The 15,179-nt window shown below is 37.8% G+C and overlaps 1 protein-coding gene across 1 annotated transcript; it reads right to left on the reverse strand.

Annotated features, from left to right (window-relative positions):
- Positions 1-3,376: 3,376 nt before the first annotated feature.
- On the reverse strand, positions 3,377-12,630 carry LOC6556507 (FMRFamide receptor). The gene is made up of 2 exons (XM_001985277.3): positions 12,269-12,630; positions 3,377-6,177 (listed from the first exon to the last, which is right to left on the reverse strand). The coding sequence occupies exon 2, from the start codon at positions 5,751-5,753 to the stop codon at positions 4,104-4,106; it is 1,650 nt and encodes a 549-aa protein (XP_001985313.1). The 5' UTR covers positions 5,754-6,177; positions 12,269-12,630; the 3' UTR covers positions 3,377-4,103.
- Positions 12,631-15,179: the final 2,549 nt, after the last annotated feature.

The raw sequence follows: 15,179 nt of genomic DNA on the forward strand, positions 1-15,179 counted from the left end.
GCACCGAAAGTCTTCTGCTAAAAATTAAAATTATGCAATAAATGTTTAATTATTCACTATTCAAATTAAGAGTGAAAGCTAGCAAATTTGTTAACCGACTTTCAGGAGCAATATATTTAAACTTATGGCTTGACAGTGCATGTCCAAATTCTATTTGGACTTGGAGAGGTTTCCACAATCTCACTGCCATACTTTCCCCAACAGTTAAGCGATTTTCAGAAGTAATCGATATTAATCAAATATTAACAATATAAACACTTGAATAAACCTTTTCTAGTTAAAATTCCTGTCATAGTTCTACAACTTTACTTTTATTTTGTTAAGTTTCTTTCTTCCTTCTGGTTCCTTATAAAAGACTTGCCCTACAATACACGTCTGTTCTCTTAACAAATTTAAGTCTATTTAGCTGCAAAATAAAACAAAAGGAATTTGCGTTATTTAAAGTATACTGCAATCTCTTAACATAATATAAAAATGATGTGAGCTTAAAACAGATTAAGGCCCGAGGGCCCACCAAGATTGCACTCCTATTGCTATTTAGATAGGGTAGAATCATTTCGCTTAATGAAATTTACGATTTGCATTCTATTTTCAACTGTTATTTTGGGCTTGTTTTTTTTTGGCCATTCACGAGCCACATGCCACATACATATCTCGCATTCTGTCATTGTTTGTCTGCCATTGTTTATATTTTGGCTATGGTACATTGGACCCTAAACAAAGCAGCCAGCCATGTGGATGAGACTGTTGCTTGGATGGGCTGAGGGTTGTCGCTGTAATTGCGAGCGCTCAAAACTAATTGTGTACGCAGAGTTGTGGGGGAGTCCAATGCTCAATGTTTGGTGCCCAAGTATAGTTGTACTTATACTCAAACTAATAGCTCGTAGAGCAGCAGCCGCAAGGCAGTTAAGATGTCGATGGTAGATGGCAGATAGGAGACAGGAGGCGCCTGGTGCCACACCCTAGCTGCTACCACACCCTAGCTGCAAGTGTTTGTCGTTTGTGAGAAAGTAGAGTCTTGGGAGTTCACTGGCGTACAAAAGGCGGAAATCGAGTGTGTCCTGTAAATCCTTTGCAGCAGCGTTGACAAGGCTTTTTGTGTGCGTTGAAAACTTGTCTGAAAACTTGTGGAAGACAGCAACCGCGCCACAGCAGCAGTGTAGGACGAACACATGGCCAACATTAATTAAATTTGAAGTTTTGCAGCTTTTGATGGGCATGTAGCTGACAAGAGGCAGCTAATTAATTTGACAGCACCATGACGGGGTCAATAAAGCTACTGCAAGGGCATCACTGACAGCCACTGACAAAGCAGAACTGAATATCGTTTGACAAAGGCTGCTACAACGACAACAACAATAACAGCGACAGCAGCAATATAAACCCATCATCATCATATTTTGGGGGTGCTACGACTGATAATCCGCATGGCATTAAAAACACATCAAACTGTTAAGGCACCGGTGACAAACACACAAAGTCATCAGCACCAAAAATAACTCTACTCTGGTTGGTTTTGTCTGCGGTTGGCTTTGTTGCGTTTCTGCAGCGCCTTCCAAACGACCTCTCACTGTTGACATTATCCAAACTGATTTATTGTCTTTATCACAAAGCCATGGCGACACTCAAATGCGGCTGGCATAATAAATATAATAATAACAAAAAAAATGAGTGAGTGAATTGCTTTTGTCTTTGTTGTCGCAACAATTTTATATCTTTGCTGCAAAATATCATAGCACACTTTTCAGCGTCAAGATATTTACATGTAAACGTGCCAAATTATTAAGCTATGCATAAATTTACCAATTTTAATTAGCTCTGCGTTTAGTAGAATCCTGGCTGCTTCTGCTGCCATCACACGTAACACGTATAATTCAACTTATGCCCGATTATCACATGGCTAAGCGCGACAGCTTTTATTATAGGGTATGTGTTGCTAAGAGGGTATATAGTTTGCTTAAATGAAAGCTTCTGCTAAATTAGTAACAGGGTATTTTGCAGTACATCTGTGGTTGGACATTTTTATGGTTATTATAAGTAAATTCCTTTGTGTCCTGACATTGGAGACATAAACTCTGAACTCTCACCACGTGCTTAGCATAGGCAAATGCGAAAAGCTCTTAAGACCCACCCAGCTCAAGACCCCATCCACCATATCCACCACGCACACCCACATATCAGGTGGTGCTGAGATTTCGACCCAGTTGAGCATATCGCCTTAGCCACGCCCTCTTGTGGGCAGGGCTTATAAATTGAATTGTAAGTGGCCATTAGGAATGCTCATTGGCCATTTCATTCCGCCTACGCTGAGAATAGTCGGCCCCAACTATAACGACTATATTTGCATTTAGTATCTGTCCCAGAAAATAAATGAAAAGCTGATTAGCATATTTTAATATTTTCACAATTTTTTAAATATATTTTTATTTAATTTCTCGAGCAAATTTGAACTTGAGTTTTGGTTTGTATGGTTTTATTTAAAACTAAACTAAGTCTAAGTAAAATTAATATTTAATCTGCACTCTCTTTGTATCCGCCATATATGCTTTGCATTCGTTATATATATATATATATGTATATATAATTATCATATACGAAATATTTACAGAGTCAGTTTTTTTGGTATTTATACAATAGCAATAGTATTGGGAGGTAAGTTGAATAAATTCAATTTATGAACACCTGAAAATGTCTTTTTACTATAGCAAAGTGTGTGTGTTTATGTGTAATTGTTAAATTGAGCTACTTTCAGTTGATTAGAGTTTTTATGAACCCATTTATTCGAATAGTACCTTTTTGCAAAATGAACTTCGTGGCAACTTTATAACTTTTCACTTTCCGACAATTTGACATATTGCAACGTCGACCCAAAGCCCAATCGCAAGAAAGCAGAGCAAAAAAATTATAAATATAAACTGCTTTCGATAACAAAATGAAAAAGTTTTTTTTTTTTTTTTTAAACAAGAATAAAAAGGAAACAAATAAAAAGGAAATGAGAAAAATCATTTATAAAGTTTTCTTAAAAAAAATGCAGTGGAAAGTATATTTAATTAAAAGCCAAAACTTGAAGCCAATAAATAAAAGTTCTTCTTGGCAAACGCATAGCATTAAATTTTTAGGTCAGCTCAGTTTCCCGGACATTAATCTATTGAGTGACCTATAAAAGTTTAGCAGCTTAATTTAGTGCAAAATTGAAACAAACTCAGTTGCTTGAGAAACTGTAATTCGAAAATAAATAATAAGTGGAGGCTTTCCCTTTTTTTTTTGTGTCAATTGAGAGTACAGCAAAATTTCGTATCGAACTTGTTCATGAAGTTTGTATAATCAAATAGATTAATGTTCGGATGGTTGGTTTCATTAATCAAGAATGCTGAAAAAGGTTAAAATGGAAATTTCTACAACGATTTTAATTAAAACTCAATTCGAATCTGTTGCGTAGAATATTTGATATTACGACGTCGTATAGTATCACATATCGAGGACGTACTTGATTTAAGATAGACACTTTCACTATTTATACTAAATATAGCTATATTATACAGTGTTTAGCAATAAATATAGTTACACATTGGGTATGGATGATATACACATATTTTATATTAAGAGTTATAATAGTAGTAAGCCTCTTACTTTGGCTATATTTATCCATCTCAGTCTAGCAACTATTTGCTCAATCTGTGCCTTCTAAAGTCAGTCTTTCATCTAGAAAACTGCTAGCAAAACATATGTGATTATATGTATATAGATATTGATAAATTTGACTATAGACTTTAAAAATAACTCAACAGAGCTGAAAAATAATTTGTATTGAGCTTTTATTTAGAAGGAAAACTGTTTTATTTGGATACGAAACTTTTGCTGTACTTTTATTGTTTAGTTTCAGTTTACTAATAAAAGATTTGATGGAGGATTACTTGGATTAGAGAGAAGAGCGAAAGAGAAAGAGAAAGGTAAAGAGAGAAACACTTAACGCTTATCACAAAGTAACGCGACGCTTGGCGCGCTCAGTTTTATACACTCTAAGCATATATATATATATAGTTATTTACATATATGGATCTGACTAGTTGACATTACTTCATTACTATGTACATGGTGTCGCCTCAAAAGCCCGACGAGGCATGTCCGAGTTTCTTGCCATCCACCGTCCAGTCGTAGCCCAGTGCCGTATTATTGTTCGTTGTCGAATTGCTGGTGGACACGGACCGCTGCATTTCTCGTGGACCCGGATAGTAGACAACCGGACCGGGTGAGGGGGCGCGACTGCGTTTGATCGTGACCAGTCCCGGTGAGCCGTAGACTTGGGTGAGTCGAACGCTGTTCAGTGAGTTGTTGCCGCCGCCCGTGGCAACCAGGTAGGTGGTGGTGGTGCTGGCGGTGCGCTGAGTGCCGTGCCGGGAGAATCGACCGGATGACCGATGGTTCATGGTCCCGTCGCCATTCGAAATGGAGCTCTCGTAGTGTATAAGATCCGGCTGGTCACGACTCAAGCGTCGCTTGAAAAAAATGAGTAAAAAAATGCGCTTGAACTTCTCGCCGAAAATGATATAGATGAGAAAGTTGACGCTGCTATTGGTCGTGATCAGCAGATTCGACACCTTGGTCACCTTGTGATCGACCACACTATAGAATGCCTCCGAAATGTTCAGCACCAGTGGCAAAAAGTTCAGCATAAAGAACACGATGACCACACACAACAGCATCGTGGCCAGTCCAATCTCGCGTCTCTCCGATCTGGACAAACGCTGGCGTTCCCGATTCGCACGCTTCACCTGCCTGTAGATCAGGCAATTGAGTATGGCCACCGTGAGAAAGGGTATGATATAGTTGACAATCAGATAGCACCAGTGTATATAGATATTGATGTAGGTCGGATTGCGTCGCAGTGCCGATGGATGGACGCAGTGCAGCACAATGTCCGTATCGGGCACATGGTACGTCACCTGCATCACCTCCCAGAATCTGGGCATGTTATATGCCAGCGAGAAGCAGACACAAACTATAAAATATATCCGGGCACGTCCATAGGTGCATAGGGCACGCGCTCTCAGCGGATGGCAGACGGCCACATATCGTTCCAGGGTGACGGTGAAGGTCATATAGATGCTAGCCGTTTGTGAAATCATGCCGATGGGAAATATCGCTGGCGATATGAACGGATACACATAGTTGAAGTAGCCAAACAAATGACCGGTGTATGGATAAATTGAGGGTATGCCAAAGAGCAGCATCGAGCTAATAATCAACATTGTGTCGCAGCGTGCCAGCCCCGTGAGCAAATAATTAATACTCGAGCGCATTTGTGGACGTGACAATATAATCATGGTTATCACATTGCCCAGTATGCCCAGGATGCCGACAATGTTCAGCATGACGCCGCATACCCAAAACTCAATGCGATTATCGTCTATCAGCGGATTATAAACATCCTCACAGATGCGCGTCCAATTGCCCATATCATCGATGAGATTCGTTGAATTCTCATTGTGGGTGCCGTTGCCATCGCTGTTCGCCAAGCTGCCGTTGAACAGCAGCCATTCACCCACATCGTAGAGCAGCGGTGACAGTGTGCTGCCCACTGGATCTGTCAGCTCATATCGTTCCGCATCCTCCTCCTGACTTTGCCCCGTCGCACTGGCCAAAAATTGATTCACACTGATGGGCGTATCATATTCGAATTCGAATGCGGCCGGCACGGGTGGTGGCATTACCCCAAGTTCTGGCTGCTCCAAGCGCAGCAGCAGCCTGGCCATTTAAATTATTGACGTCTCTCTACTTTGCACACTTGCGGTTCACCAGCAGAGATCGGTGGAGGCAACACAACAACGACGACGACGACGACGCCGACGACTGTGTGGCATTTAAACACTTATTTCGCAACTTTTGCCGTAACATAAATTGTTGTGGTTGTAGTTATTATTGTTGTTGCAGGGTCACACCTGTGTGTGCACTCACTTGCCACTTGCTACGTCCAGTGTCCTGTTCGTCCTTCGCAGCTGCTTTTTGCAATTCTCGTTATTCGTAATGCCAGTGTGGGCGTGACTTTGACTTTTTGCCGCTTTTTGCTTGCCTTTCCGCTTAATGCTCACACTGGTGGCCAGTGTTGTTAATAGTTTCGTTGTCGCTGCTATTGTTGCTATTGTACTTGTTGCAAGCATGCGTCGTTGACACTTTAAGCTGCAAAAGAGGAAATGAGAAATGAAAAGACTTTAGTACAAGGCTTTTGTTCATGTGGTTCTTGTTGGTCAGGTGACATCTTAGCGCTCAATTCGTGAACAAAACTTTTCGCCCCTAAGTTGCTTATTTGTCCAGCAATCGGCGATAAGGCGCAGAGTGGCCAAAGTTTTGTTTTCTTTTGGCCACCTCTCACAATTTTAATTGCCATTGCCAGCAGAGTAGCGTAACGACTACTTAAATACTTGTATACTAAAAGTAACTACCCGGGATTAAAGTATACTTCTATAACTTTACCAAAACCAAACTGATTATCAAGTTGGAGACCACTTAGGTTATGGTTTGTACTCCTAATTTATTTAATTTAAAAATTGTGTATTTTTTTAAAGTAAGCGTTGCAGGGAGAATATCTTGTTTTCTCTATGTAAATCTCACCCTTGCGAAACCTTTTCCATAATCAACAAAAGTACAGCTGTTAAACAAAGTTTTCTTTTATTTTGCAACAAAGGGTGTGCATTTTTGGAATTTCCATTTGGAAGCTGTCTGAAATGAAATTTGTACATGGATCTCTGCAAAATGCCAGTCCGTTGGCCAGTCAAGCCTAAGTGTTTTATTTATCCAGATTAAAGTTTACTTTTTGTTAAGAAAAAAGTGTAATTGCCCGCACTGAATAAATAAGAATGTTTTGAGACAGCTGTTCGATGCGGCTGTCGTTTTTCATGTCTCATTAAAATTCACTCAATTTCGTTTGGCCAACGAATTTCTAAATGCATTTTAAACATGAGCAAATATTTTGTTTCAACACTTGGTTTTAATTTAAATTAGAAAGTGAATCAATATATTAATAAATTTATAACGATTTATTATTTTTTTTGATTTCCACTTTTGATATTTATAATAAACATTTGCTCGCTTTTATCAATTAATTGTTTATTATGCAAATAAGATAAGATAGATAGATTATGAGTAAATTTATAGATATATAATAAGCATGTGCTCGATTTTATCACTTAATTGTTTATTATATATATATATATACAGTTACCCACAATCTATCTATCCTATCTTCCTTGTCAATTTGTTACCATTGAGACACGATTGCCGGCTGCGAGTGCCAGGAATCTGATACTTCGTCAGGGACTCAGTCTTGCATATGCATATAATCCTATTATGCCACCTTTTCACACATCAATCAAATTATATTGTCCACATTTAAGCCACACAGCTGACACACACTCACCTACTGCCATGTTCGCTTTAATTCAGCCCAGACAGCCCACCAATTAGGCAAACAAATCAACCAAAAACACGCGCATGTAGTATATAAGTAGCCAAGATAACTGTGATCGACTTGCCGATGCCCTGTAGCCATGCCAAAAGTAAACTCCTCTCGCTTATATTTCAATTTCATTATGCGAACATATTAGAACTTCTTTCTTTGTTTTTATACCTTGCCAGATTATATCGTTAGATTTGATTAAATAAATTATCACTAAAAATAAGAAAACATGTCAGTCATATCGACTCTTAGTTTTTTATTGCTGCAGGCTATAAATAAGAACATTACCTACTAAATAAAGCGTGCGCGTCTATTGTATAATCAAATCAATATAACACATGGAAACATATTGAGTTTAATGCTCATTTGCCGGCATGATTTGTGGCTACTGCTCAAAGTAAAAATGAAAATACACAAACAGCTTTGCGCACATTGTGTCATTGTGGTTGTTGTTCGATTGTGGTTGTGGCCGCAGTAAAGCAACAACAATAGCAACAGCAACCACACGGAAAGGAGTGGTGCGCTGTTCAACATGACGTATGCGTGTTTTGCATTAAGCATTTGTTATCCAAACAGCTGCAGTAAATCGGCCGTGTGTCTGACATGTTTCATAGTAGCTGTAACTGTATCCGAAACTAGTGTCTCTTGGGATGTTAAGTGGCCAACGATTTGTAGCAGCCACGTGTTCAGCAGGTGGCATTTGCCACACCGAATCAGAGTGGCTCAAGCTCAAATTCGTCTTCGTATTTCTGCTAAGGCGATTATGGCAATTATATGCTAAAATTGCCCTGTGCGTGTGTGTGGGCTGTGGCCACTGGTTGCTGCGTGTCGGCAATTATAATGTCAATTAATTTTAATGTCTGCGACCCTTTTTACCACTTGGCACTGGACGACTTGCACGTGCCTACACTTCCGAACTTTTTTTTATGACCCATAAAGCACTTGGCCAACCAATTGGTCTGTGTCCAGGCAACCGTGTGGACTGACACCCGTTTGTTTATTGTGACTTTTTGATGACAACTTTCAATTTGTTTGCCCCATGGCCTTTCGCTTTTTTATGCTGCCAGCTAAGAATCAAGAGCAAATTAACAATTTAAGTTTTGAAAGAGATTGTTGAATAGTTTGTATAATTTTGTTTAAAAAAAATCACTTAAATATGATGCAAATTTATACGAGCATCAGGAATTCTTTACTCTCGTTATTTATTAGTGAAAAGCGTAAAGCATAAAAAACACATTGCAAAATAACTCTTGAATCGAACAAACTAATGTTAATTCACTGAAATAATAGATCCACAATTTGAAAGTTTCTATTCATAATGCAGGCAATTCAATGTTTGAATTATTTCAGAGTTGATAAACACACCGAATTGCCCACAAACCTTAATTAAGTTCAGACAATGCAATAAATGCTTGTTGCATATACACAGCATGTCCTTTATATCCTAACATTTGTTAATTAAGTGCCAAATGACAAAACACTGAGGGGATTGGGTTAATGTGTAAAAGCGCTTATAGGGATCGGTGTTGTACAAGGACATGTTTTCGAAAACATTGATAAAATCAATGCGTATTCGGCCCATTAAATCCAATGAAAGTAAGCCTGATAGCTATTACAGAAAATGTTTATTAAAACATGCATTGACAATAGTTCCAATTAATGACAATGAACTTTATTGTTAAGCAAGCAATTTGCATGTAAAAATTGCAGTTGGGAACGTGTCCAGCTACAATTTTCATAACGACTGGGCGAGAAAGGAAAACCAACAACTATGTGGATATTGCATACTTTAGTCGGCTAACGAGGCGACTGCCAGTCTGCATTTCATTTCTCTTCCTCAAAATCAACCTTACCATTTCTCCCAAACACCCTCTACCTCTCTCTCTCTCTGTCTTTCTCTGTTTCTCTTATCTCTCTCTCTCTATATCTCTCTATCTCTGTTCTTCTCACATTGCTGTGTGTGTCGCTGTGAATCTTTTGGCAAGTGCTCTTATATATACTTTGTTGTTGTTATTTTTTTTGTGTCAACTAGCAAGCAGAGACGTGCTCTTTTGGCTCCACTGGGCGTATGCTTAATATTTAAAAATGTGGGATTGCTACTGTTTGCTTGCACTCAATGAAAGCGCCAAACTCAATGCAACACAAATTTTCCACGGCATTAATTTTAAAGCTTCATAAATTATTAACGACGAAAAGGCAGTCCGCATAAACGAATAGCAACAAAAAAAAAAAAAAATGGGACAAACAATGAATGTGCAATTTATGCTATCTTAATGAATTGTAGTTTATTTAGCGGCTTAGCTTCATTGGGTTGTCATGCTGGTTCTATTATATAAAGATTTAGACTGTGTATGCCAAGAATGGTAATTCTCTCATTCAATCGATAATTAAGTTCGATTTGTGGTATACAGCTTAATTGGTAGAATATTATTATTGATGAAGGTTATCTGTTCAATAAAATATAAATGCAGAGAAAATTTAAAGATTCTTTTGCAACTTTAAATATTATAAGCGATTCATTAGCTAAAAATATTGTTGTAAATTTCGAAACCCTGCAATTAGTTCATTTGTAAAATTTCAAAATGCTTGAAGTGCCTGATAAACTCTTAAATAAGTTTCCCTTTCCGGCGGCGCCACTGTGTGTGTGGCGCATGTTTCAGATCGGTTCGGATTTTCTTGAGAATGTTTCTTAAATTTATTTAATTAAAAGCTTAAGTATACTAATTTATGTGCACCGCTGGACAGCTGTAAATGATGTGAGCCCAACGAACTAGGCGACATGGTCTCTGCGTGATTCTATTGTGTTTTCCCCATATGCGAGTCATGTATGTAGTTGGTAGCCAAGTTATCAGCGATTTTGGAGGCAACATTGCCGTTTGCTCTTCTTTACATAATGTTGTCGAGTAATTTATGCATGTATGTGGTATATACGAGCGTGTTGTATAAATGGGCCAGTATAAAATTTATAGCACGCTAAGAGCATGCGACAAATCATATAAATTAAAATAAATACTAATGCTCACACGAGTGAGAGTATAAGTATATTGAACCACAAAATGAAAACAGCAGATAATATAATTATTATTTTTCGGCGTTCGCTTATGAGCAAAACAAAGAAAAAATGAAAAATGAAATAAACGCTTGAAAGAGAGGCAGAAAAACCAAAAAGAAGAAACTCTTGCGATTTATTTTTAGTTGACAGTTTCAAGGCTTTTGCTGTGTGGATTCTCAGCGAAAGCAACGCAAACAAGAAAATTGTGAAAGCAATGCGATGAAAATTCGCATAAGCACATCATGTCTGTCCCAAGTAATTCTTCAATTTACATATTATTAAGCAAACATTTTTAATGAGCACCTCGCAATGCAGATGAGGAATGCAAAGGGATCAGAGAGCACATTTGTTAGAATAGCTGTACGAATTCGCGCAATTTGATTGCTCAATGAGCAGGTGCCCAACGCTGAATGGCCCTCTCCCTCTCCTATATAAGTGTCCTGTACACATAAAGCTGCTGATTTATGCCTGGGTGCTTCTATTATCCTTTTCGGCGCATTGTCTGCGGCCGGCTGCCTACATAGTTACAAGTGTATGAAAGTGTATCTGTCTGCCAAAGCTGTGGTAATGTGTTTTGGGCTACCCATTATGGGCAACGCAGTTATTTTTGAAATGCCTTTTATGTAAATGACTGCTGCATCGTGATATGCGACATAGCATGCAGCGCATACTTAATCATCTTGCCATTAAGTGGCAGGCATCACACAGCGCTACACAGTACCATCCAGCATTACAATTTGCAATGCCAGCACTTAGCCCCAAGGCCACTTTACACATCTCGTGGCTTAAGCCCGCATTTGGCACCAGTCCTCAGTCCTCAGTCCTCAAAGTAACTCAATGTTACCAATGCGAATCCAAGAAAAATATACAAGCTTTTACCTGCAAGTGAGTGCTTATGTGGTTGCTTATAAGTGGTGAATACATGTGTGTGTATTTATATTTACTTATATTTCAATTTGTACACAAAAACTTTATCTGCAGATGAAGTTAACCTTTTCTGAATTTTATTTACATTTTACTTTGCAGATTACAAATGAAATGGCCTAATTCCTTAGATTTAAGACATTACCAAAATAATTTATAGCTGACAGAATTTTATTGTTTTTGTTTGTTGGTTTGGCAAAGTTAGGAAACATTTGGCTTACGCATAGTATGTAAATAAAGCTTGTAACTATTAAAAAGTGCATTAGCTTAATAGTTTTTCATGTTATCTGACCCAACAACTAATTTGAAATATTTTAATTCGGCTTTTACAACTAACTAATTATAGATGAATTAAGCAAATATATCAAGAGTAAGTTTACCTGCAGAGAGAGATTTATAATTCCGTTTATGAAAATATATTGTACAGAGATTAATATTAATACATTTTTGATAGTCACTTTCTCGAAATCAAGTCTCTCACAAATGGAAAATAAATATACTTTCAACCTACTTCAGTTTAATGTAATTTGAAAGTAATTTACCTGCCGCAGCATATTTAATCTGATGAACAGTCGAATCTGGCATAACATAAAAAGAAATTTACTCAATCTAAATGTATAATAGCTTTGTACATTCTTAAAACTTGACACAATATGTTTCTCAAGTTTTAATATCCAATTGCTTGTCGACAATGCTGACACAAAAAACTTTCATTTTGCGTAAAGACTTTTGTTGTTCAAACAACAAAATATAAAAAAAGCCACTTGACATTTTGCATATTAATATATAATTTTTACAAGCGGGTTTTTTAATAGTCTTATTAAGATATGTGCAATTACCTTGGGAATTTAATTTACAATGTGACCGACTGTCTCGTTCTCCTTATCTGAATCAGTTATATCGGCGTTTTTTCTTCCAAACGAATTCCCAGGCGGCAGAGTGTTGACTCATTTGCATATTTTATAAAGAAATATGTCAGCCATGAAAGACAGGGGATGCCATCACTTGCAGGTAATTACCAAGCATCCATATATGGGGAGAATTTTACAAACTGACACAAAACACAAACACATACAAACAAGTGCACATCTACTCTCAGATGCGAATTCTTTTGACGAGATTTCGTTTGGTTGACAAGGCTAATTTGTTGATATGATTTCACGGTTCGAATATGTTTTGTGGATTTCTTTTTCACAGCGAGACACACACATACACACAATACTTCACTGAGTATTTATTTAATTTATTTATAAATTTACGCACTGCTCGTAGACCATTTTTTTTTTTTTTTGCGTTTTATTGCGTATAAGTATTTTAATTTACTTAGAACTTATTTATTGCGTTGCTCGCTTTTATTGCAAGCGATTTGAACTTGTTTTCAACATGTTGCAGCACTCATGCACTTTACACATATTTCACTCCTTTACATCTTTATTGGGCAGCATTTAAAAACTTGTTTAGTTTGCTGTTGTAAACAATTTTGGTTAATTGTCTTTAGTATATTTTGTTTAATTTATGTTTGTCTTGACTAAAGACTATGTGCATATCAACAAAAATATCAGCACTTTATCTCTCTCTCTCTCTCTTTCGCTCTGTGTTACGCACTCTCTTTCTCTTGGTCACTCGGATGGGCTCTTTGTTGTCATCTTGCTCTCCGCTTCGCAAGTGATATTTTTAAACATACACAGCGTTACCGCGAGGTGTACCCACTATGTATATGTTGGATAGGTGTACCCCTGAGGCAGGTCCACGTTGCGCACGAACACGTTGAACGCTGACAGCCAACTGCGCCGCCAGCCAAATTCCGCTAGATTTTCCGGCTGACGTCAAATTGAATTCATATTTTTGATTGCGCATGCGCCATGTTGCCAGGCTCGTGGTCCACTGTTTAGCCAGCTGTTTGGCATTTCATTCATAAATAACATTGGCGCCGCTCTATTACCTTGGTGTGTGTGTGGGTGTGCGCTCGAGTGTTGATGCAACATTGTTGCGCGGCTATTGAAAGACTGTTGACTGTTGGCTGTTGGCTGCCTGTCCCATGCTTATTTTTATGTGAATTGCCATGTGCAATCATAGACTTATTTAAAACGAACGAACCACTGAATGACTACTCCAATAAAATATTTGTACTTGCAATTGCATTTCTACGCACTTTTCCCTCTGGTGCGCTTCCTTCACTTTTAGTGTCGGAAATGCACAACAAGAAGCCAACCCCAACAACGACAATGACAATCATAGAATCGAAATTGAGTTTGCTGTGTGCCTCTGAGGCGGACATTAATTTAATGTTTGTTGTGCACTTTACAGTTTACAGTTTGGGGCCATGTTGTTTTACTTCTTCTGTGAGTTTTCTTTGTAGTATTTCATTTTGCAGTTTCAGTTAATATTTTGAGTAAAATATGACTTAAGGCTCGTTGATTTTCTGCCGAAACTGCTGAAGTCTTAGAACTTAACTTTGTTCCTAAACAATTTAATTGAATTTGTGCATTTATTCTAACTAAAAATGTAATATAAGAGAGATATATGTTGTATGCTAAACTTTCCGCCTTTTCTTTGAAAGGACTTCTTTTTCAATATCCCTGATCAACTTTTGCCACTGTCAAATCCAAAATGTTGACATCTTTATGTGGTCGCTTGCAACTGTTGAAAGCCGACCAAATCCTCAATTTGTTTGCATCAGCAAAACTAAGCCCAATACATGCTGGAGTTCAATTTAAGTTGCTTTGTCGCATTATCAACTTTTCGCATTTTCTTTTTTGCTTTTTGTTTTCTTCCGTTCACCTTTTCAATTTTGTTTGATTTTGTTTTGGTGCTGTTTTAGGCACGCAGCACGAAAAGCCATAGAAACGTTAAAGGACTGAATAATAAATATATATGTACATATAAAAAATGTGTAAATATTAAAACTTCAGACAGATGGAAAACAAATTGATTGTAAACCCTTCTCATTGACAAGCTGAAGACAGAGCCAATGAAATATATTCAGTATAGATTAAAGCAACTTACGGTTTAGGGTATCTTTCAATTATCCTGTTTTCTTAGTTGTCTTTGCCTCACTAGAAACAGTTACACTACATTTTTTAAGTATAAGTATATTTTTATATATCTGACATGAGTGGCGCCTGTCTGTCTGCTATATTATCTTTTCTGAGTGCCCCTTCTGTGGTTAGCTTAAAAACAACTTGAATTGTATTTTTATTAGTTCTTTCTTTATTAGTTCTTCTCGAGCGCATAAATGCTCCATATGAGAGGAATGACAGTTATCTGCATAATGTGGTTATTGTGTATATATTATCTCTGCCTATTTATATTGGCCGATTCAGCATCAGCTGCGGGAAAGTAATATAGTGAAAGTTCTAATTTTATTTCGCCATTGTTCGATACTTTATTTGAGCATTTGATGTTGAAAGTGGTGCTGAAATGAGCGTTGTGGGAATTTAAAAATAATCACCTTGACATTTCCACATGATTTAGCAGACGGGCAACGAATTGAAACTGTTATTTCACGCAATTACACAACACAACGGAGACAAAATCCGAGGCAGCTGGATACGCAGAACACACTGGACACAGTGGACACGCTGTTGCCACCCACGGGCATTGAATTTATTGGCAACTGACCGCAGACCGAAAACTTAATTCACATCCAGTGGCTTTGGCTGCCGGCGAGATTTACGGACGGGTCCCGGTCAAAGTCGCAACTTGAGCTCGTGCAACGCCTGATAAACTAAAATATCTGTCCCCTGGGCA

This window comes from Drosophila grimshawi, unplaced genomic scaffold (genome assembly GCF_018153295.1).
Source record: "Drosophila grimshawi isolate 15287-2541.00 unplaced genomic scaffold, ASM1815329v1 contig_44, whole genome shotgun sequence".
NCBI lineage: Eukaryota > Metazoa > Arthropoda > Insecta > Diptera > Drosophilidae > Drosophila > Drosophila grimshawi.

Bases quoted from the DNA above. Each gene is read 5' to 3' on its own strand.
- LOC6556507 (XM_001985277.3), bottom strand. From the start codon at position 5,753: ATGGCCAGGCTGCTGCTGCGCTTGGAGCAGCCAGAACTTGGGGTAATG.